The sequence below is a fragment of the Ylistrum balloti genome, unplaced genomic scaffold, assembly GCF_031769215.1.
Source record: "Ylistrum balloti isolate Yb309-2 unplaced genomic scaffold, AGI_CSIRO_Ybal_v1 Utg370612, whole genome shotgun sequence".
Classification (NCBI taxonomy): domain Eukaryota; kingdom Metazoa; phylum Mollusca; class Bivalvia; order Pectinida; family Pectinidae; genus Ylistrum; species Ylistrum balloti.
Genome location: NW_026782376.1, coordinates 698297 through 720982, shown reverse-complemented (window position 1 = coordinate 720982; position 22686 = coordinate 698297). Strand labels below are relative to the sequence as shown.

The 22686-nt window shown below is 33.0% G+C and overlaps 1 protein-coding gene across 1 annotated transcript; it reads right to left on the bottom strand.

The window, feature by feature from the left end:
- Nucleotides 1-10552: 10552 nt before the first annotated feature.
- On the bottom strand, nucleotides 10553-20944 carry LOC132557011 (IQ motif and ankyrin repeat domain-containing protein 1-like). Its single transcript, XM_060221476.1, has 14 exons — nucleotides 20830-20944; nucleotides 19209-19411; nucleotides 18371-18535; nucleotides 17879-18008; nucleotides 17528-17652; nucleotides 17216-17278; nucleotides 16672-16811; nucleotides 16161-16215; nucleotides 15404-15496; nucleotides 14554-14668; nucleotides 13288-13390; nucleotides 11876-12010; nucleotides 11054-11182; nucleotides 10553-10766 (listed from the first exon to the last, which is right to left on the bottom strand). The coding sequence occupies exons 1-14, from the start codon at nucleotides 20942-20944 to the stop codon at nucleotides 10601-10603; spliced, it is 1737 nt and encodes a 578-aa protein (XP_060077459.1). The 3' UTR covers nucleotides 10553-10600.
- Between the last annotated feature and the right edge of the window lie 1742 nt (nucleotides 20945-22686).

Here is a 22686-nt window from a genome sequence, read left to right as displayed (position 1 = left end):
CAAAAAAATGGAAACTTATTTTGAGATGTGAAATATTTAAAAATCATGACTATTGAAAGTGAAAAGGGAATTATGAAATCCAGAAAGATTGAAAAAAGAATCATCACACTTGATTATAGTTATGGCTTTTTTTTTTACATATACTGATGATTTTTACATATTCTTCTTAGACATTTTCAAGTTTGCTTTACTTATCAACAAAATCAGTTGTCTATAAAATGTTTCAGTTTAAAAAATATAACGACTCAAGAGAAGAGCAAGCAAAAAAAAATTTTAAAAAAATTATAATTAGTTACTTTCTTTTTATGCTTCCTGTGTTTACCAAAATTTAGATGCAGAAAAGATGTGTTTTTTCATGGAAGGCCTTGAAAGTAGACTATGTTTTTCCATTTCATTGTCTTTTTTTTTTGTACTTTTCTTCCATGTTTTTTCCACCTTTGAAAATCGTGGAATAGAGTCCCTTTATTAAAGAATTAAATCAGAAACATTTCTTAAATGTTTAAAAGAAATTAATGTAAAGGTTCTAAGTAAGAATTTTATTGTAGTTTTTTTTTCACTGAATACTGAAGTTTGTTTGATATATTTTATTTAAGAGAGTCCTAGTTTGTTGGTTATCATGGCTTAGAAATGGTAAAGAATTTCAAAAAAAATCCCTTGTTTTTCCTAGATATTAATTGCTGTGTATTCAGTGTCATTATAGACCCGAGATATTAATATCAGAGTTTTGCATATTTCATGTCAATAATCTATTTCTTTAGAAAGTATTCTGCCTTTGTCAGTGTAGTTTATCAGATCTGAGTAAAGATTTTATTTTAGAGGATAAAATATAATGTACTAAACCTTGACATAAAGATTGTATAAATTCTGTATTTAATGTTGACTCTAACCTAGAAATCTGCAGGAAATTTTACAGTTTTAGTCCTTTAATGAGGTCAATGTGTAGTTTTATCAACCCTATCTAGTCCCTCTGTATCTAGTTGTATGTTGTTGAAATGCTGTTATTTTTGTAGAGATTGCCACCATGTCAGTGATTGGTGCTAAATTGTGTTCTTTGTTGAAATTAATGTTTCATTCAACTTAAAATTTACTCCAATGAATTCCATAGATATCTTTTTACCAACAAAAAGATATACAAGGACATATTCATTTAACATGTGTCATTATTTTTTTGAAATTATTTTTACAAAACAAGAAATTGTATCTTCAGTGTGTGAAAAGTTCCAAAAACATCACTTCTTTTTCTGCAGTTTTTTTTTAATTTGTAAACATTTGTGTATTTCAAAATGTTGAGTTGCCTTTAAGAATACTAATTTGTTGCCTCTTTGGAAAGATGTGGAGTGAGAAATATAATATTGACTACTATTATGATAATGATTAATACACATGTACCACACATCTTACACAACTGATTTTTGTGCAAATTTTATGGTAGTTTCCTTTAGCCTTCACAAGGTTGTTTAGGGTTTGAGGTTGAACTTGTGATAAACAATTAAAATATATGTTCAAGAGGGTGAAAGATGTTTGTACTTCATTAAACAACATTAATTTGTATGATACTTATTTTTAATTGTAATTTATTAACTTATAGAGATGTGATTTATTATAATTTGTAGTGCTATGTGAGATTTTGATTAAAACTATTCTTTTGTTGTTTAAAGTTTCGATTGTGAATTTTAATTTCTAATTTCTTTTTAAGCATTTGAACCCTCCCTGCATTAAATGAGAGTAGCATACTCCAGTGTTATAGCTAGGTTGTCTTTCCTTCATTATTTGCTCAGTCTGCTAAATAATTAGCTTCTGAAATGGGTTATTTATTGCCTTCTGCTTTTATATTTATATTTGTAAGGGTGGTAGGAAATTTAGTACAGCAGGGGACATATGATTTCTGTAGGTATAATCAGTCAGCTTTTTCAGCAGACAAACTGACTGTTTAAATTTGTAATATTTTCTCTCGACTAACCATTTAAAGATATCAAAGCCAGTTATCCACAGGGAAACATTTACAGAATTTCTTGCCATTTTAACAATATGAAGTCTAGAGGATAATCTTGAGTGAAATTTAAATTTTGAATAATAATTTTTGTACTTGGGTAGAATATTGTGAAATGTTCACATTTTACCATGACTTGTAATCTAATATACATAAAACAGAGGAAGGCTTCATGGACAAAATATTTTACCAATTATCGTATTTCTTTCACTGGAACTTATCAGCTAGTTCCAAAGATACCAAAAGCATTTAAATTTCACTTCATGATAAAGCTTATAACAGGAATATGACTTTAAGTAATAGGGTCATTTGTCAGCATACAAACGCATATGTTGAGTATAAGCATTTTTATGCAGTTTTGAATTCTATGTTATAGATCCACTGACTTATACTGCATAAGAACTAGTGTTGTAGGTAATTTTGTAGATGCATGTAAATAGTATTTTATTTTTTGATGTAGTGCAAAGATTCTATTTTTGTGGAAAGTTTTAATTAATATGGAGGTTGAGAATTAAACTTTTTCCTATACATAAAAGCAAATAGTACTAAAATGTATCCAAATAATTGTACAGCTTTACATGATCAAGTGTACAGCTTTACATGAATATGTAAATTAGATGTACCACTTGACATGAATATGTAAATTAGATGTACAGCTTTACAGGGCTATGTAAATGAGGTGTACAGCTTTATATGGGCATATAAATTAATGAAACATCATCACATGTCTAATCATATGTGAATAAAATATACAGTTTTACATAGGTAAGTTAATAATACAATTTCACTCGTTTATTATGTTAATTGAGGAGTTGTACATGAATATGTCAATTGTAAAAAATCATAATATTTTGAATATGTAAAGTATGATAATTTAATGATTCCAATATATATATGTACAGTATATCTTAAGCAACATAACAGAGTCACAAAATAATGTTTAATTCTAGGTGGTTTTCATTCCTGAAGAAAACATTTTCTCATCAATACAATTTCAGTTAGAATATAAATTCTTTCACTTTGAGAATTTTGTTGCACAAATGTCTTTTATTGTGGTCTTGATTTAAGTAAAGAAATAACAATCATATTTTTTCTGCATTGTGTAACCTTGTCTTGATAAGTTGTTAATTGTATTTATTGTTAACAAGAAGAACTTATATCTAATCTATAGATACCAGCAAACAACAGAAGTAGTTCTGGTATTACCTACCATGTTAGTATTCACACATTTTGTACCAGTTTTAATCATTATTTGGTAAAGGGTTCCAATGGACACGAAAACATAATACAAGAAAAGTTTTGTTATAGCCATTTTTTCTTTGACTTGGTCCAGATAGAGTATTCTCCTTTGCAACAGAGGTATATGCTGAAGCAACCACAAGTATTTTGTTTCACTTAAGTGTTTTTTCTATTCAATGAAAGTTGGTCTTGTAATGGCAACCTATTAAGTGTTAGCTCTTAAGTTCAGCTTATGAAATTTCTGTTCAAATTTTTGTTTCCATGTCCTCTAATTTTATTTATATTTGTTTTTGTGCAAAAATTCCTATACATTTACAATAGAATATTCCTTGATGAAAAAGACTTTAAATGCCACTGGTTTCAAGTCCCAATGCAATATATTTCATAGTTATTTAACCTCTATATTAGATCACTTCTAATGAAAACTTTTAATCCCCAACCATATATTTGCGGTCTATCTTATTATACAGTCTTCAGGTGTCTTTTGCTAAAAGGAAATCCAATGATATTTTAACTTCTTTTGTAATGTCTTCAGTGCAGTATACAACCAAACTACTTTTACTGGCTGTCTGTATTGAAAAATCTCCTGACATGAACATGTATGAATCACTTTGAAGATTAAGGGATTTGGGTGCAACACTTGTGTGAGTTGATTTTCTTCAATGATTGATCACATCATCATAGTTTTCTAATGATTTAAATAAATATGCAACCTGTGACATTAATACAGCCTCCAATCCAAAAAGAGTTCTTCATAAAGAGATACTGTACAGGTATTTTCAATAATCCAGTCATCCTCCACCTTTATTACCAGTAGCAGGGTAACCCCACTGCCTTTCATTGTTTTTTCTTCATGAGATAATCCAGTTTTAGGTTTATTGCATCTTAAAAATGTCTCGTTTTCAGTAGATAATCCATTCTCTTCTCAAGATATTATCCTGTCACTTTTGTTTCAAGTAGATTATCCAGTTCTTTATAAACCCTGTCAACTTTAGCCCAAGAAGACAAAAACGTGTTCCTTTCATTCCTTGAAAAAAATTTCAGTTACTGTCTTTCATGATAGGAAATCTAGTCAATGTTATTAGTAATAGTCCACCCAACTCCATTTTCATTTCCATGTAGAAAATCTCTACCACTTCTTTCTCAAAGGTAATTCACCACCTCCACTCCAATAGACAATCCAGTCACCTTAGGACATTATCTGTTCCTCATTGTAGCCTTTTTTTATATCCAGTAGAATTGTTGGATTATGAAATGGCAGGACAACCAAACAGTTGTGTATCTATATCAGAAGAGGGCAATAATGGTCTCAGATGCATTGCTTGGATTTTGAAAAGATTTGGTGACAGAATTTATACCTGATGAGATTACTAGATTGGTGGTGACTGGATTAATACCAGATGGGATGACAAGATTAGTGGTGACTGGATTAAAGAGACCTGCATGATCAACTGTACAGCATCTGTAATACATATTTTCAGTATATCTAAACTAAATGGAAACAGATATAACCAAAACTTTTAAACAATTTTGATTAAAAACTGGGAGAGCGAAACACAATTTAATGACACTGTAAACATTACATGTTTTGAAGTGTGATAAATTCACAGGTCGGAGAGAATTAATTGAGGGTTGGGTAATCATCAATAATGCATTATGTAGCTTAAGTACTGGATGACAATTTTAGGTCATCTGAGACCACCTGAGACTAGTCTCAAGTGACCTATTGCAATCATCTTTTCTCCGGCGTCATGCATCATTTACTTTTCAACTTGTTTTCAGTTACCAAAAAGCCAAGAGTCATGGTATTGGGTCAATAGCATGTTGGGAAGAAGGGCTACCAAGTTTGTTCAAATAAATGACCTAGTCTTTCATTTACAAGGTCACAGGGGTCAAATATGCTGAACTACAACAACAGACAGTGTTTTCAGTTCCAATTGATTTAATATTAAGCCTTTAAACTTGAAAACAATATAAACTTTGTTAGTTCTCCTATATCATTTTCCATTTTGTCTGCCCTAAAGCTGGAACTAATGGACAGGCTCTAAAGCTGTCCCAAGACCTGAAGACCTCAGGTGACTGTTAAGGCCCATAGGTCTGTTGTTTTGTATCATTATGTTGCTAAAGTACTGGATGACATTTTTGTGTATCATTTTGTTTAACCGTATTTAAATGTTAGTATTATACACATTAAGATAGGTCAGAATGACGAGGCATGGCTGTTAAATACACAATAGTTCTAGTACAGATTAAGACCAGGATTAGAAGGATGTGGGTCAGTTGAGACAGGTTCTCGTTATAAAACGTCAGTAAAAATAGATTTAAGTATTTAGAATTATTTCACTTCAGGTGAGATTCTCCCTTTCCCTCCTTTTCCCACTCTAAAGGGCGTTATTTTCTCTCAGTATTATGATTATTATATTTACACAATTTCTGTTTTATTTATCTTTCTGTTTTCTGATTTTTGTTTGCGTGTTTTATCAAACATGTAATACTTTGGGAGGACACAGTGATTGAATTATTTATGTTACTGGTATATTTTTACTTCTAAGATACCAGCACTGACAGGAGCTCCCTACCAGGAGAATGAAGGGTGACTCTGTGATGGGACTGTAGGGTAGTTTTAATCCTTGCCCTAGAGGCCTAGTGCAACACTGAACCCTTTGCCTACGGGACCACAGTTAGGCATATTGACAAATCAAGCATGGAAATTAGGCCACAGTTAGGCTTATTGACACATCATACATGGCAATCTGTTTTCTTTTGTTTCACAAATTCCATAAATAAACATCTATCAAATACTACTGTTGTTTGTTGTCTTTTTAGACCATCATCACCATCCGATAGTTGGTTGTTCAAACTGCCCTACTTTTGTCGTCTGTCCTAAAAACATTTTTTTATCATTGATTCTAGAGAAGTGTTTAGGTTCACTCTGGTCCTTAGTTCATAATTGATTTAGGTAGAAAGCTAAATCGCCATCTTGGTTTCTAATAAACATAGATTGTTATTGCTTTTTTTTAACGAGTGGATCTTTCTCATATTTCATAAGATAGTTCCCCTTTGGCCTTAGATGTGCTCTTCTGATTTTGGGACTGATCAAAATACCAAAATGGCAAACATGTGGCCATCTTTGATTTCAATGGGGAAAGTTTGTACTTGGTACATCTTCTCAAATTTCATAACTATGCATGTCTCTAGTTGTGCTTGTTTAATTTTGAGACTAATCAGTGAAACAAAACGGCAGACACATTGCAAGTTTGGATTATTATCACTATTTCTCAAATGGAATTTATAGAATGCATATGATTATTACAAGGAAAATAGAAATGAAGAGAAAAGATCAAAACTTTTATAGAACAAGACAAAGATCAAATTAATGGTACGGGTCAAGGTCCTTCTGAAATCTCTTTAGAGTTTGAACATTGTGAACCTTAATGCTTCCATTAAGACCATTTAGCTATCATTGTAACATAAGCAGTTTGTAGCGCACTGAACTTTCTGATAGTATCCATATTTTTCTCTGTGTATTGTTGTTCACTAAAATCTTTGTCATTTCTCACAAAAGTTCAAGAAAGAATGAAACTATGCAATTGGAATGCCACTGAATTGGACCCAAGAGATGACCTAAATACATTAAATTCTATCAATAACTTATCAAGAATTTTTGCAGTAGAAGATAGCATGAGGCTTAAATGAAGGGTTTTGATTTCATAGGTCAAATCTGTACAGGATATCTAAGTATTATAAGACCAGGTTATATTTTCCTGTATTTAACTTACAGCTAACTACAAATTTTGAAGCTATCAGATGGTAAATACTGACAGTTTATCATGAAATAAGCCAAGGGAGGTGACCTCGGACTCCTGGGGTGGGCTTATTATTTGTCAATGAAATAGAATCTGTTAGTTAGTGAGCAGTAATTATATTGAGTGGGATTATTACCAAGCATAAGGCTGTTGAAAATAAAAAAAGTAAAATATGCGTAAAGATCTAAGACTAGATATATGAGGACTGATTGATAAGTTGTGAGCCCCATATTTAACGGTTTTACTTCTGGTAGACATATTGCATTATTTTTCAACATAATCCCCTTCAGTATCTATACACTTTTGCCAGCAATGTTTCAGGGCCTCAATGCCACTTTTAAAGAAGTCTTTTTCTTCACCATTCAAAAAGTCCTCCACTGCAGGTATGACATCATTTGAATGAAACTGGGTACTTTTTCAATTCAATTTTGGAAATAGATGAAAGTCTGATGGAGCGAGATCAGGTGAATAAGACAAAGGCTTAATCAATTCAAAGCCACAGGATCTGCCCCTAAACGGTTTGATTAGCATGCGATAAAGAGCCTGGTGTGCTTCAGATCAACTGTTGGAAGTCTTGGTATCCAACAGGCTGAAAGCTTTCTCATTGCAAGATCTTCCGTAAGTATGGTATGTAATCGTTATTGTGAAATCCCAGCTGCACTGGCTCTATATCTCTCTGTAACTCGCCCGTCAGCCATGGCAATATCGGCCACCCACCTTTTCACTGTAGCATATGAAGGGGCATCATTCCCTAGTGTTGCTACCATATCAGTATGGATATCCTTACTTACTTGACCTTTCTTATGGAAATGTTGAATCACACTGCTCTTTCCAACTATTTTTTTCGGTTTTGCCTTGTTTACTTTATAGTGCTAATTCTTCAACATAAACTGACCAAATGACACTAGTCTTAGGGTACACAGCTTTAAATTGTCAGGGAAGAGTAAAGTGGAAAAAGGACATCCCTTCTTAATTTCTTCAATGCAAGGCTCACAACTTATCAATCAGCCCTCATATTAGCAAAAAAGAATGCTTAATTTTTACGGTAATACTACCAGTTAAGCTAATTAAGTAGTGATAGCGGTTAACGTATCTAAGGAAGTCCTATAGTTAATATTTTATCACTGTATTCTGTGACAAATCAACAAACTACAAAATTTATAAAAATAGTAATTTAATACCTTAAATTGTAAAATCTAGATACAAAAGTAACAAAACATAGATAAAAGATTTTAATTACATCTCCAAGATGTAGTTACATGGACTGGACATAAAATTGTTTTGAAGAAACATTTTGAAAACTTCTCTGTTTACAAACACATGATTTACAGTAAAATGAAATTAATAAAACATGATGTTAGTAAAGATATATTAAAATAATTTCAATGATATTTACAGTTAAAACAAAATTAAATGTTCCTTTGAAAAAATTTCTATCCAATATTTAGAGAAGTTGAGGCTATTTTCTACCTATATAGCTAGAGGTATTTACATACGCAAGTTCTCGGTTGTGCACTACCTTGGTATACAGCTTTATGCATATTGGAATAACAGCTTAATCTTTAATATTACTCTGAATTATTTTGCAAACTTACCACTTCAGACATATTTGAAATACATGATCTCCCGAATGTTGATCCAGTAATGCCTTTAAATTTTCGAATGAACATGGAGTCATACCCAATTGACATGGATGCCAGCAAGACTAATTTAAGTACAAATACCAGCAAGGGATTTGAATTAGTGATTGACTCTCCTCGTGTATTGATGCAAAAATTAATTCCACACAAAATGTTAGTGATTTACAGTATAAGATTCCAATATGTACATTTTCCATACTTTACAATGTATGTATACATTATTGGACGATATTATATAAAACAACAATTGAACTTTATCATGTACCTGGCAGTGCCATTGTCAAAACACAGCTGCCATATATATTTTTGCTGTGTTTGTTAGTGACGGAAAGCAGCTGTGTTTTAGCATGTGCGGTAATTCAACTGAAATATACTCTCTGAATTTACTTTGAAAATATGTTTAATAATATAAATAACTGTTGAAATAAGTGATTTTATTTGTTGTAATGAATAAGTTTATTTATGAAAATTCATAAAATCACTGTCATATCCATTAAATTTTGAAACTACATTTCTGCACAGAGCAATTATTTTGGTGAACGTCATCGGGCAAAATTCAGCAAAACGTCGACAGGTAAACAAAGACTGAAGAACAAACTACTGAAGTTTCGATTTTCTGATTTTCATTCAATGTTGCAGGATAAACAGAATACATGGCCAGTGTCTTAGAATGTAAGCTGTATTTTGACTTGGGACCCTTGCTAAATATACAGCTGATATTTTAAGACACTGACCATGTATTCTCTATAGAAACATGCCTGGCTTTGATTTCCCATGGACAACATATTTTGTCCATGGAAACCCTGGGAAAGACTGGAGTTATACAGTTTTCCATGTTTTTACTTCCAGTCCCAGCTAAAAACATCCAGAACAATGTCCGTAGGTAATGGAGATCTTAGAAGTGGATATTCTACCACTGGGTTTCAAATTTACAGCACAACTCTCATAAGGAGATAAAATGTCTATCTAAATCAAAGGTGATAGCTGATCTGTTGAAAAAGTTTTTTATCCATTTTTAAATAGAACTGTACCTCTACAACAAATGATATGACACATCAATTACCCTGTACAGTAGAGACCAATGTAATGAATTATTATACATTTTGATTGTACATTGCTTATCATAATTTATTCTATTAGAATTACAATTAAAGAATAAAAAACCTTGCAGCACATGAAGTACTGTGATCCACTTTTTTAACGATGATAGTGTAAAAGTTAATGTGGAATGGAACCCCAAACTCTGTGAAAGTGAAGTCTCCTACCTTGTTATACTTTGGTAAAGTAAGATAATTTACCACAGCTAAATATTGTATACAATGTATATTTTACTATTGATTTGGCTTTGATAGAGATAAAACATATCACTGTGATTACATATACATGTATCTAACTACAGGAAGGCAGAAAAAACTTTTTCTTTCACTGGTTTGGGAAGACACCTTTTTACCCCCATCTTGGGAAATTGGTAAATTGTGAAGGATATTTTCAGGAGTAAATTGCAAATATTTAAGGGAATTCAACATAAACATGAAATAAGTTCATTTGGGACTGATGTCAGGAAATTCAGAATACCTTTACATGTAGTTTTTGATAAAAGCACCTTAGACAAGCAATATTTTCAATGATCTTACAGACCCAGTACTAGTAACATCTTGCATAGCTACCATTTGCATGTCTATAAAAGACTCCAGTTTCAATTGGACCTTAGTCATCTACATTTCTGACTTTTTCAAGTAATTTTATTTCATATTTCTTATTTATGTTTTTTCAATTGGCATTCAAACTGAAAATCATTAAATTTCCCTACTGTAACAATAAATTATGCTTTACCAACAACTTTCAACATTCAGATCTCTTCTTAATAATTTGTACATTCGGCTTAATTTATCAGGATTCCAGAATCCATGGCGATGAAAACGCCATCAGGTAGGTACGTACATGCGGATGACATAGGTTTGTTCCAATAATTCATCTGGAGGATATGGATTCTTAGTGATTATGAAAAATCGGAAATTTTTTGTCCGTAAGTCATTGAACTTTGTCTTTGCGTACTCGTCTCCATCTGATTTTTTCACCAATTTTAAGTATCTGTAAAGAATGAATAATACATATGAATTGGAAATGACAAAACCATTACCCAGATTAGTTAATTTGTATATGACAAGAAAAATCTCTCATAGAGAAATGTTTCCTAAGTGATGTAAATGTTTTAAAAGCTTTCATCTTTAATGATTACTCTCTTTAGTGTTTGACATTTGATTTCTCTGAAATATTAGTTTTCAAGTATCTTATATAATAATCAAACAAAGTATTAAAATCTAACAGGCCTGGAGAAACCTTTAATCATATATTAATTACCATGAGAAAATACTTACATTTCTTCCTCCAATACACTTTTGTCCATAATCTTTCCCATGAGGCCCTCAAGAATTTCATCAAACCTCATAGTAACAGTGTCGAACATGTCAACTTCCATCATATCCAACACCAGAGGTTTACCATACCTTATACATAAAATCAAGGACTTAAATAAACCTCAAGATCATATATTTCATATCGCACAAAATTACATACTTTTTCACAAATCATTTTTTCTGGACACTTCTTTTCATTGATGTATATGATACTGAAGAAATCCACTGAAACTTAAAAAAATTTATATCAACTTTTTAACATTTAATTATCTAATTTCAGGTAAATATGCATATATTCATGGATGAGGAGAGTCCATGAAATCAATGAAAATACCTGTTAAATTTTCCTCAAAATTTATTCTGACAGAAGACAAATGGATATACATTCAGGACACATTACTGTTCTTGACTTGTGTATTTCTCTTTATCCAAAGGTTGATTATCTGGTTAAGGAGCAAAACGTTCATTAATTTGAGCCTAAGTGGGGTCAGGATTGACATTATATTACTCCTTCCTATCGTGAATTTGGGGTCACTAATTACTGTAATAGTGGAGGCTGCATAGGAAAATGAACATTTTTTGATTACTTGAAAATAAATAACCAGGGTTGTGACTAGTCTGGACAAGTGGGAATTTGCCTTTACTTGAACAGCAGATCAAGTGTATTTATCTTTAGAGTGAGTCTTGTTTGCTCAATTGAGTCAGAGACCTGGTAGAGCCTGGGCATTTTTCATCACTCCTTACTATTACATAACAGAGGCATGGGAGGGTATAACATTTTACCTTATAGACCCTATGATTGCCATTCTGGCCTTGTCTGCCTCCATCTGGGCTGGACTAAGGGCATTGAGGTAGTTTGTGTCACGATAACGTAGGAAGGTTGCGACCTGGGCATTAGGATCGATGATCAATGGCCACCTGGTTTAAAAAAAGGGAAAAAATCCAGTGAATAATGAAACAGATCATAAACTTTGTTTCAAATTAAAAAGTATTGTGAACCATTAAAATATTCCTGAATGACTGAAACCATTACATGGCTTCAATATCACAAATGATTTCTCAGATCTCAAGATAAAATTATAAAATTGATCTCTACTGAGATTTGCCATCATGGACGAACAACAAATCTTAATTGTGATGCTCAAGCTTAGTTTATAAAGATACTCTTTCACTAACTATATTTCATAAATATAGCCAACACCTAAACCTTCCTACATCATAAATACCTGTATATAAAGACCACCTCTATAATCAAATACATGTACCTGTCTATAAAGACCACATCTACATAACAAATACCTGTCTAACAAGGTCCCCTCTATTTAACAACTAGCTGTATATAAAGATAACCTCTACATATCACATACCTGTATATAAAGTCCACCCCTGTATATCACAGACCTGTCTATAAAATCCACCTCTATTGAACAATTAGCTGTCTATAAAGGCCACCTCTATTCAACAATTAGCTGTCGATAATGTCCACCTCTATTTAACAAATACCCGTATATAAAGATCATCTCTATTTATCAAATAGCTGTCTATAAAGTTAACCTCTGCATATCATATACCTGTCTATAAAGGCTGCCTCAATATAACAAAAACCTTTCTGTAAAGTTAACCTCTGCATATCATATACCTGTCTATAAAGGCTGCCTCAATATAACAAAAACCTTTCTGTAAAGTTCACCTCTGCATATCATTTACCTGTCTATAAAGGCCACCTCTATATAACAAACACCTTTCTGTTAAGTTCACCTCTGAATATCATTTACCTGTCTATAAAGGCTGCCTCAATATAACAAAAACCTGTCGGTAAATGCCACCTCTATTTATCATATACCTGTCTCTTTCATTTGGTCCCAATATGATATATCTATATTGAACCTCTATATAAAGGCCATTTGTCTATTATAACAACCTTATTCCTCTGCTCCAAAGAGTGGCCTTTTTAGCAGGTTTGACTATGTATACAAGGATCATCTAATTTTTATGTCACAGTTTTGTTTGTATATGAAATCAGTGCTGAAGCTCCAAATTGCAGTTCTCAACGTTCCCATTTAAAACAATAAACTTGTGAAAAGTGATTACTTGCATCATGAGACTTCTTTTAACTCTTTATTGCATTTAAGATATTTTGAATGGAATTTTGAAATACAAGGCTGACTTAATATGTTGATTAGCTGTGAACTTACTTGCCAGAGTCTTTGATTTTATTACCCACATCCCTAAGTAAAACATCTTCCAGTTCTCGGGTCATTACTTTGACCCCTGGTAGTTCCTCTTCATCAAGAGCAGCTATATATAAAATAAACGTTATCATTATTGTATTATACTTAAATAACATCTGTCTTTCAAAAAGTGTCCAGGTTCCATTTTCTTTTGCTTCACTGACACATCAGCTCCATCTGTTCATAAATTGAAAACTAAAGATATTTTGTATTGCAATCTTTAAGACTGCAGGTGGTAGACACTGGTGGTGGACATTTAGTCCCAGAGTTTTGCTGTAACCATTTGTATAGTGGCAAGATTCAGAATATAAATACATACTTTACATAATAAACAGATATATAAAAAATCAGTTATTTATTCATTTATTTATTTGTTTATTTAAGTGCATGTGCCCAGCTAAATTTTGACAATTCTTTCCAACACTTTGGATCTAACTCTGTCCCTTTCTAGACTTCAAAATTTAAGTCCTTAACATCACTTGAGAGCCCTAGAAGCATGAAACAGCTGTATGATGCAGTTAAATTCATTGTTTTGGCTCTACTGTATCTAACTGTTAATTTGTAGGAAAAGGTGCTATCCACTTGTGTGTGCTTTGTACAATATTCTAGACGGCAACACATGGCCATTGTTGATTGAGAAAAATGGGGATGCAGGGTCACCAGCTATATATGCCACATTGGTCAATAAATACCTCAGTTGTTTTCATATCTTATAATCTATAAATATTGAAATCAATAATTTTCAGCAGTTCAGTTGCCAGATACATGTATGCATGTATGCTGGAGATGGGATAAAGATTAACTGAATAAAGTCTTTATAAATGGGCAAAATGAATTGATAATTTCAATAAGACATTTTCCCTCTAAATATCATAATACAGGTTTTATCATCAAAAAAGTGCAATCTCCAGCCATGTATATTTCAATTTTTTCTGGAATTGCCCCTCGGACCATGTTTCAGGGAGGGAGCATCCAAGTCCCCTAAAATGGTCCTTTATTTTCTCTCAAGCATGCTTTACAGTAACAGTAAATTATGATTCAAACGATGGACCTTCAATCTGAAACCAGACACAGTCTAACAATTTTGCAACACTATTCTTCTTCTTCTGTTTAATGGATAATCTTTATCACAAAGGTGTTTTCTTGTAAACAAAAAAAAACAAAAAAACAGAAAAGATGATATACAGAAATTTCCTGCCAAGGAAGGAAAAGAAAAAAAAACCCAATTACATTGTCCTGCTCTCTTCTGTTCACGGAGTTCCAGTTTGGCGTTTGCTAACTTTTCTCGAGCTTTCTCTGTATTCAGTTTCAATACCTCAACTTCATCCTCACCATCATGGATTGCCTGTGATAAGAGAGGGATCACACTTTGATAATGTCAAAATCTGTAGCATCTTTCAAGAAAATGTGACTAGACATAAATACATCATATATTAGTTCACTTTCTGTTTCTTCTACCTCAAAGAATTAAATTACATGCACTCATTCAACAGTGTTGATATATGCAGATTTTCGATCTAAAATTTCCATTATTAATGGTTTATCAAAACATCACCATTCCTAGTCAGGCTTATGGCAATTTGGATGGTTGGTTACAGGTTGTCTGTCTCCATTCTTATGACAAAATGAGACAGCATCTTATATATCCCAACATGTGATCCTGGAAACCCCTCCGAAATATGTCTTTATCCTTTTATTTCATTGTCAATTTACTTTTAAGAATTATCAAAATACATTTGTACCTTGATGAATATATTGACTGCTTGTACATATCAAGATATGCTACAAACAAAATATTTATAGATAACACTTTTACCTATCATATTTATCAGGTAATAATCCCATCCATATATATCTTAATTTTAATAGCCAACATGATTTCAAAATGTCCTGCAATAAGCCCACCCCTTGACTTCGGAAAGAAGTACTGTGTTGGCCCCTTGGGCTTATTGGAGAAGAAATACAATAAATGATGGTCAGGATTCAATTAATCAAAATCAGGAATAATTCTAAACAGATTTTTTTCATGGTTAACTTCAGATTTACAAAATTTATCCATCCATAGTGAATATCAAATTACCTGTAGGGTGACATCTGGACGATCAAATCCACTGTTCATCGCCTCATCATGTTCCGAGATCCTCTTCTCAAGCTCACAGTAAGCTTTATTTAACTAGAATAAAGGAAATTGAAAGAAATAAAAAAATGCTCAGGTATGTACAGCCAGTGTTACAAAATGTCTGGTACAGAAATGCTGCATCTTGGAAATGACTAACCCTCCATATTCATGTCCCTTACATATAAACATGCTGTAGAGAAACATTGTCTGAGAACTCAAATTTGAAAGCATTTTTAGTAATAGTTTTTAATGTAGATATGCACAATGATGAATTGTTCTCTACAAAATTCACCATTATAGAAAACAATTAAATACATTTTAATTGTTAATTCAATGCAATATCAAATTTAAACAAGTAAAAGTAACAGAACAAGATTACCTGGTAAGTACATGGTTAAAAGATAATGAATAATAAAAAAGTTAACCCAATGATATATGAGGTCACATTAAGTAATTTGCATAAAATGTTTCAATATATTTACATGTTTTTTAGCATTCACAACCAAAATTACTATAGTATGGGGTTGTCTGACATCAGTATTTCTGACACAATTATAAACATCATTTGAAAAGAACTTGTTGCTGGTAATTCACAGACTGAAGAATCTTTTGATTTGTCAACTTTTTACTTTACAGTCAGATATCTGTAATCCCTATGAATGTATACTAGTGTATAATCTGCATTCAAAGATTAATTTATGTTTAAAAGTATACAAACTTGTTTCTGTAAAACATCATATTCATGTTGAGCAGCTTCAACCTTGCTTTCAAGTCTGTAACAAAGAAATGTGTGTATTATAAACACAACACAATAATAAAGTGAAAAAACAAAAACACACAACCACATACACAAAAAAATAATAATAATAAAAAAAAAATAAATAAAACATAATACATGTACCTGGACTTTAACATAAATTCTCATCTTTTTGATAGCTTATAAACGAAAAAAGAACAAATGAAAACTGACTATTGACTTCAGTTGAAAAAATGTACAGATCAAGTGTTAAGTTCTATCTCATTATTAATTCTGGGAGCTGTTTGCTGCAGATTTTTCCATCCCAAACCTCAATCATAGTTATATTCTGTAATTTTGAGTTGCATCTTTAAACTTCCAGCATGCTATACAGAACTGGTTTTTACGATGGTGCTTGTGTCTGTCTGTGTGGACAAAAAGACAAAAACAAAATAGCACCAATGTACAATCCAATGTGAAGTGAGATACATACTTGCTCTGCTCAAATTCATTTCTCTTCCTTTGTTCTTCCATGCGTTGTTCTTTGGCTGCTTCAAGTTTAGCCAGTAGGATATCTGTTTGGGCAACATCCCAGTCCCCTATCAAGTCCTGTACAGCTTTCTGAGAGGCTATCTAAAAATAAAGGGAGATAATCTTAAGGTTGCATTCCAAAGACTTTAAACAAGGAAAATTCAGTCATGTCTCCTGTATACTACACTGGAGTAAACAAGTCACTTTCATCTTCATTTATACAAATTTGTGAATTTTCAAAATAAATGTAAATAACACTGAATCCATACATTTTATTTGTAAATCTACTTAAAGACTGTAAATGTAAAATTGATAACTGTATCAATATAATGTATGGGAAATAAACATCCATTTTTTTTTCTTTCTTTCTTTTTATCGTCATTTGCCCTTGAATTACACAATATGTGTGGTAAAAACATGCCACTCTCTAGAATGGAAACATGATTGACAATGTATATATATTTCTTCATTTTAAGAAAGCTATGACGAGTGGCAAATCGTTTTACCTGTTGTGGAGTCTGGCTATCACTGGCATAGATTCTTGGATCAGCACCATTTTGAAGTAACAACTGCCCAAAAAAACAAATTAACCAAATAAACCAAAATAAAACTGTCAATAACTTATCATTACAGAGAGAAAGTAAAAATGTTGCCAAAATTACATCTGATTTCATTGCTTTATTTGACTATAATATTAAATGAAATCATTTCAGGTACTTGATCAAGAGTAGAAACAATGTTGAACATCATGTAAATTTTCAAATTCTTGAATCGACCAAAGAGATTTAAAACATATAATTCTTAATTAAGAACTATACCTGACAAGCTTCCAGATGTCCAGCGAAAGCAGCTCGGTAAAGAGGTGTACGGCCAAACTGACCCTTTGTGTTAGGGTCAGCTCCCTTGTCAAGAAGAAATTTTATGGTCTCCACACTTCCACCATCTACAGGTAAAAGTAAAAAAATATAGGATAGCAGTTCTTTAGCAATTGTATGCTGTTTTCTCTCAGGACTGATAATTCAAGCAATTAAATTGTTAAAAGGGGGGGGGGGGGGGTGAATTACTTTTTTTTATTTGAGTAGGAATCTTCATTACAACTGTAAAAGGACAAGGAAAACCTCCAAATTAGAAAAAGCACCATATCAAATGAATTGAAACTCTTAACTTACTTGCTGCCTCAGACAGAGGTGTGTTATCATTGGGATCTTCACATTCCACAACAGCCATCTCATGTTTATTTCTTAAAGCCATCCCAATGGAGTCCTTTCCTACTTCATTTTTATCATCTAAATCTTTGACCTGACAACAAAACAAATTTTTAAGTTCAATTTTGTATCTTCTTTTTTTAAATTTGAAAATATTTTCAGTGTTTAGTCCGCTGACAGTGTCTTTATAGAGATGAAGATTAATTCTTCTATCATAAAATATAACACAAAATATGTGATATATAATAATGAAAGAATGTGATAATAATTAAAGAATGTGATATTAACAGAGATATCAACTGATATATAACATTATAAAGAATGTGATATTAACATAGATATCAACTAATATGTAACATTATTAAGAATGTGATATTAACTGATATATGATAAAATAAGGAATGTGGTAATAACTTGTGTGATGTAAGGAAAGTAACTTTGCTATTTTATACAAACCTCCTGTAATACTGCCATAATTTCATCAAGATCTCCCTCAAAGGCTGCTTCCAGCATCCTCTTCCTTCTCTTGGCCTCAGCCTGTCTTCTTCGCCTCTCTTCTTCTTCCTTCTTACGCTGACGTTCTGCTTCTTCTTGCTCCATTTGAACTAACTTCATAAATGCCTAAACAAAAGTTGATGAGATCAATAAGTACAATTCACCTGGTGTATATAGATAGATTACGTCTAATGTCGTGTGATACACAGTGTCCGGTAAAGGTATTCTGAGCAGGTAACTAACACCATTTCTCTCAGCCATGCTGCACAGTTTGATCCTACGTGTTAAAATAGATCAGGTGGTCAGGTGGCGCAGTGGTAGCATACTTGGTAAGGGGTCACCTGCCCGGCCACCTGGGTTTCACTGGGTACTTCGGTTCATCAATTGTCAGCTTGGAACAGTTGGGGGTTTTTTTTTCTTTCTTTTTTGTATAGATTTTTGCTGTTGTTGTTGTTGTTTTAACATATGCTTTTCAGGATTAGAAGGAGAGTTTTATTCATTTGCAGCAGAGAAAAAAAACCGATTCAGAGCTATTGTCCTTTCATCTCTTTTACACTTGTAAAATTAAGAAGATGAAGTGCCTTAATGTAAATATTAGATGATACACTATGGTTTTTCTAAATGAAAATGTCATAAACATGACTCACTATATTGAGATGTAGCTGTATGTCTCAAAGCTGAAATACATGAATTTCCATTTCTGTTTACTTACTATTTTTTGACAGAATTTGTTACAGTTGTTTGAATATGTACCCACTGGCATATCCCGTTGTTTACTTTATCAAAATTTATAAATTACCTCTTTTTCAAGTTTATCCATGAGTTCTTCATAGTCTGCTTTTTCCTTTTTCTTTTGTGCAAGTTTTTTTTTGGCCAAAAACTGTCTGATCTTGCACTGTATTTTCCTGGCTGCATCATCCTTTGGGGTCCAAACTTTTTCTTTAGGTTTTGCTGGCTCTGCTTTACCTTTTGCTGGAGCAGCTGCTCCTCCTTTCTTTACACCTAAAATTTGCAGATTTTCTGCTATTTATTTGTGTGTTATTGACTTAGGTATTAAAAGGATTCTGTCGAACAGTCACTAATCTAACCTGTTTAAAGAAAAAACATATTACAGGAAAAAACGTGAGGAAAAAATTCACATTCTCATGTTACTGATAAAGATTTTTTGGACTGAGACTTAATGAATAACAGAAAGTTTCTGCATGGCACTGCTAGCTTGCCTTACTGGTAAATCAAATTTGGACACAACTTGGTCATCTAGTCTTAAAGGAAGTCTTAAGAGAAGTTCTCCATAGCTGAGCAGTATATTGCGGGCAGTATTTACCAGGGTTAAATACTCTCTCTCCAGAAAATCACTTGTCTTTGAGTTTCAAAGTTTTACCTCGACATACGTGGGACAATGCTAAAAATTATTCCAGAGTCCCTAAATGCGTGCCAATGTAACAGAGGTCATTATTTATTTCAATGCCTCTGCTAGACAATGGAACATGGAATCTGTTGCTTACTAGTCTAATGCTCAAACGATCGAGCTAAAGAAAGGTTCTCTCTAGCTGAGTGGCTTGTTGTGATTAATAGCTTGAATGTCCCCTTCGAAGCAAACCCTAAAGATTACACACGCAAAGAAAAAAAAAGTGAAAATTTTCACACATACTATCAGACATGAAGTTGTGACTCGTAAGTGGAATTCCTAGTAATGCTTTGCGCCAATGGCAGATAGCAACATAGCCGACATGAAACAAATAGTCTGATTCACCAAGATGTTCATCATGTGTACAGACAACTAGAGACTGCAGACTGAACATGACTATATGATTAGTAACTTTAAAGAGATTGTCCATAAGGATAAACAAGGAATAACAAAACACCATGAACTAGTTAGGAACACAATAAATACAATACTCAAGGAAGAAAGAGTTCCTTACACTTAAGGTTAAATGATTATTGTCAGCAAATGTTTTGTCATGTTTGTTTGCTACAATAAAAATAAGTAAGTTATATACTACTATCACTCTAAATGGCTTTGCCATAATTCATATCATTTTACCAGGAAAAGAATGTTACATGTAGACAGGAAAATTTTTGGATTGATGCAAGTTGATATTATGCAATTTTACTACAATTAACATACAATACGGTATAGGTGCCAGGTAAGTTATCGCTAACCATATGAGCGAGAATTTAACTTATAAGCATATGTGAGGGGGGAGGGGGGTGTCCAAACAGTAAATTGTACTGTATAGTATATAATGTGCGTCGTGGTTAGATTCAAACAAATGTCGCTATTATCGCAGTGATATAGTGGATTTGTAATATTGAAGTCTATATAAATAAAACACATGTGAAGAACTCTGACAACAGATTTTAAACACCGGCTGACTGCAGCTGGATTAGTAGGGCTATCGACTGTTTATACAATATACCTGCAGCCGGAGCACCTCGCTTTGCGGGAGCCCCCCTCCCTGCTGGTTTCGCTGGTGCAGGCTTTGCTGCAGGTCGCGCAGGTGCTTTCGCAGGAACTGGCTTTTTAGGAGGCATTTTCAGTCAAATCTGTTTCTTCTTGGTGATGTCAGATGCAAAGTCAAGCAAAATAACAAGTTGCAAGGGTGTTTTCATACACCATCCTCCATTTGTCAACAACACAGGACCGCACTTAGCAATAAAAAAAGACTTAATCTGATTGGTTGATAGCATATATCGCCTTCCGTTATGAAGTTTTCGAGTTCGATGCTCAGTCTCGCTAGCCCACAAACATACTATTTTTATTATTTCAATATATCAACGTACATTATTAACAAACCAAATATTCGGTAAAACTTTGTAATTTTATACGCGATACCCCTTCCTTTATTTATTTAGACATTCTAATAACGGAGACGGAATATGATGAAACCCTCCGCATGTTCTGATTTATTTTCACAATTAAGGTATCTGACATACCTTGATGATGCCTTGTCTTTTAATTTAAAGAGATTTGTTGGTTATGTTCATCGTATGTACCACCAAAATCGGAAATCAAGGACACGACAGACTCTTTTACATCTGCCGCGTACATGTACCTTGCAATGAAACTGACAGGGACACAAAGCTGTACGGAAAGCGTGATGATTTCAGTTTTCTCCTTTTTTATTTTTTGTTTCTGGATAGCAACCTTCCTACATCCTCATCATATCATGTTTATATGTTGAAGTTGATTCGACATTCAAAGGCGTGTTCCCAATATTACGAATTTCATACAACAATTATTGTTCTAGCTGCTCAGGATATAAAATATCTCAATTTCAGATTTCCTCAAGCCCAGATTTTCCTCAGCTAATATCTCCTTGAAAATATCTTGTATGAAAATTCCTCAAGGAATTTCAGGACATCCTAGCCGATGACTTCCTCCTGTTCCATGAGAAAATTTTATACAAGCCGTTTTTGAGGAGATATCAGCTGAGGAAAATCTCGACTTGAGGAAATTTCAAGTTGAGATGTTTTATACAAGTGGGGCTAGGTCCTTCTGTAGAACGAACCGCAGAGGATTTTGGACCTGTACTAGGAATGCTTTACAACTTCGGGTTTCTTCATCCATGAACATTATACAGCATGATCCGTAATTTTAGACACATTTCTTTCTTCATTGCTAAAACAATTCAAAATAAACACATCAACCTGTTTCATATTCATCATGAAACTCGTATTTTGCCTTTCTGTTCCTTGTGTTTTCACTGTATCTCCTGTCATGATAGCCCTAGGACCCTAATTGTCTTTGAATCAAGCATTAAACTCTGGCTCATTTTCACCTGATCGTCGACTCTTTTCCTGATTTGCTAATGAAAACAGGATTTTTAAAGTCAGCTGGTGGTTATTGCTATATGTAGATCTGTCGACAATCACTTAAATTTACTTCTTGTCTTTATCCTAGCCTCCTAGTACTTATCTTGTTCTTACAATGAAGAATAGTACACAATTACTTGGGTTGACTGATACTTTAGGCAGACTTTCTAATTGTCGACAAGGAAGCTGGAAACGTTTATCCTTTCGGAGCACCTAGTCTTATTTTCCTTCTAGTATTCCGGGTGTATTGGTGTAAGTCTTTATTTTTTCATTTTTTTAACAGATTCTCTTTCTGCTATGATAGGCACTGTTAGGAGCACAATCTTTCTGTTATGATAAGCACTGTTAGGGTTACAACCTTATGCTTTGATAAGCACTGTTAGGGTTACAACCTTTTAATGCGATACAAAAGTTGCTTAAAAAGCAATGTGGATTTTGGAAATTACGAACATCTTTTGATC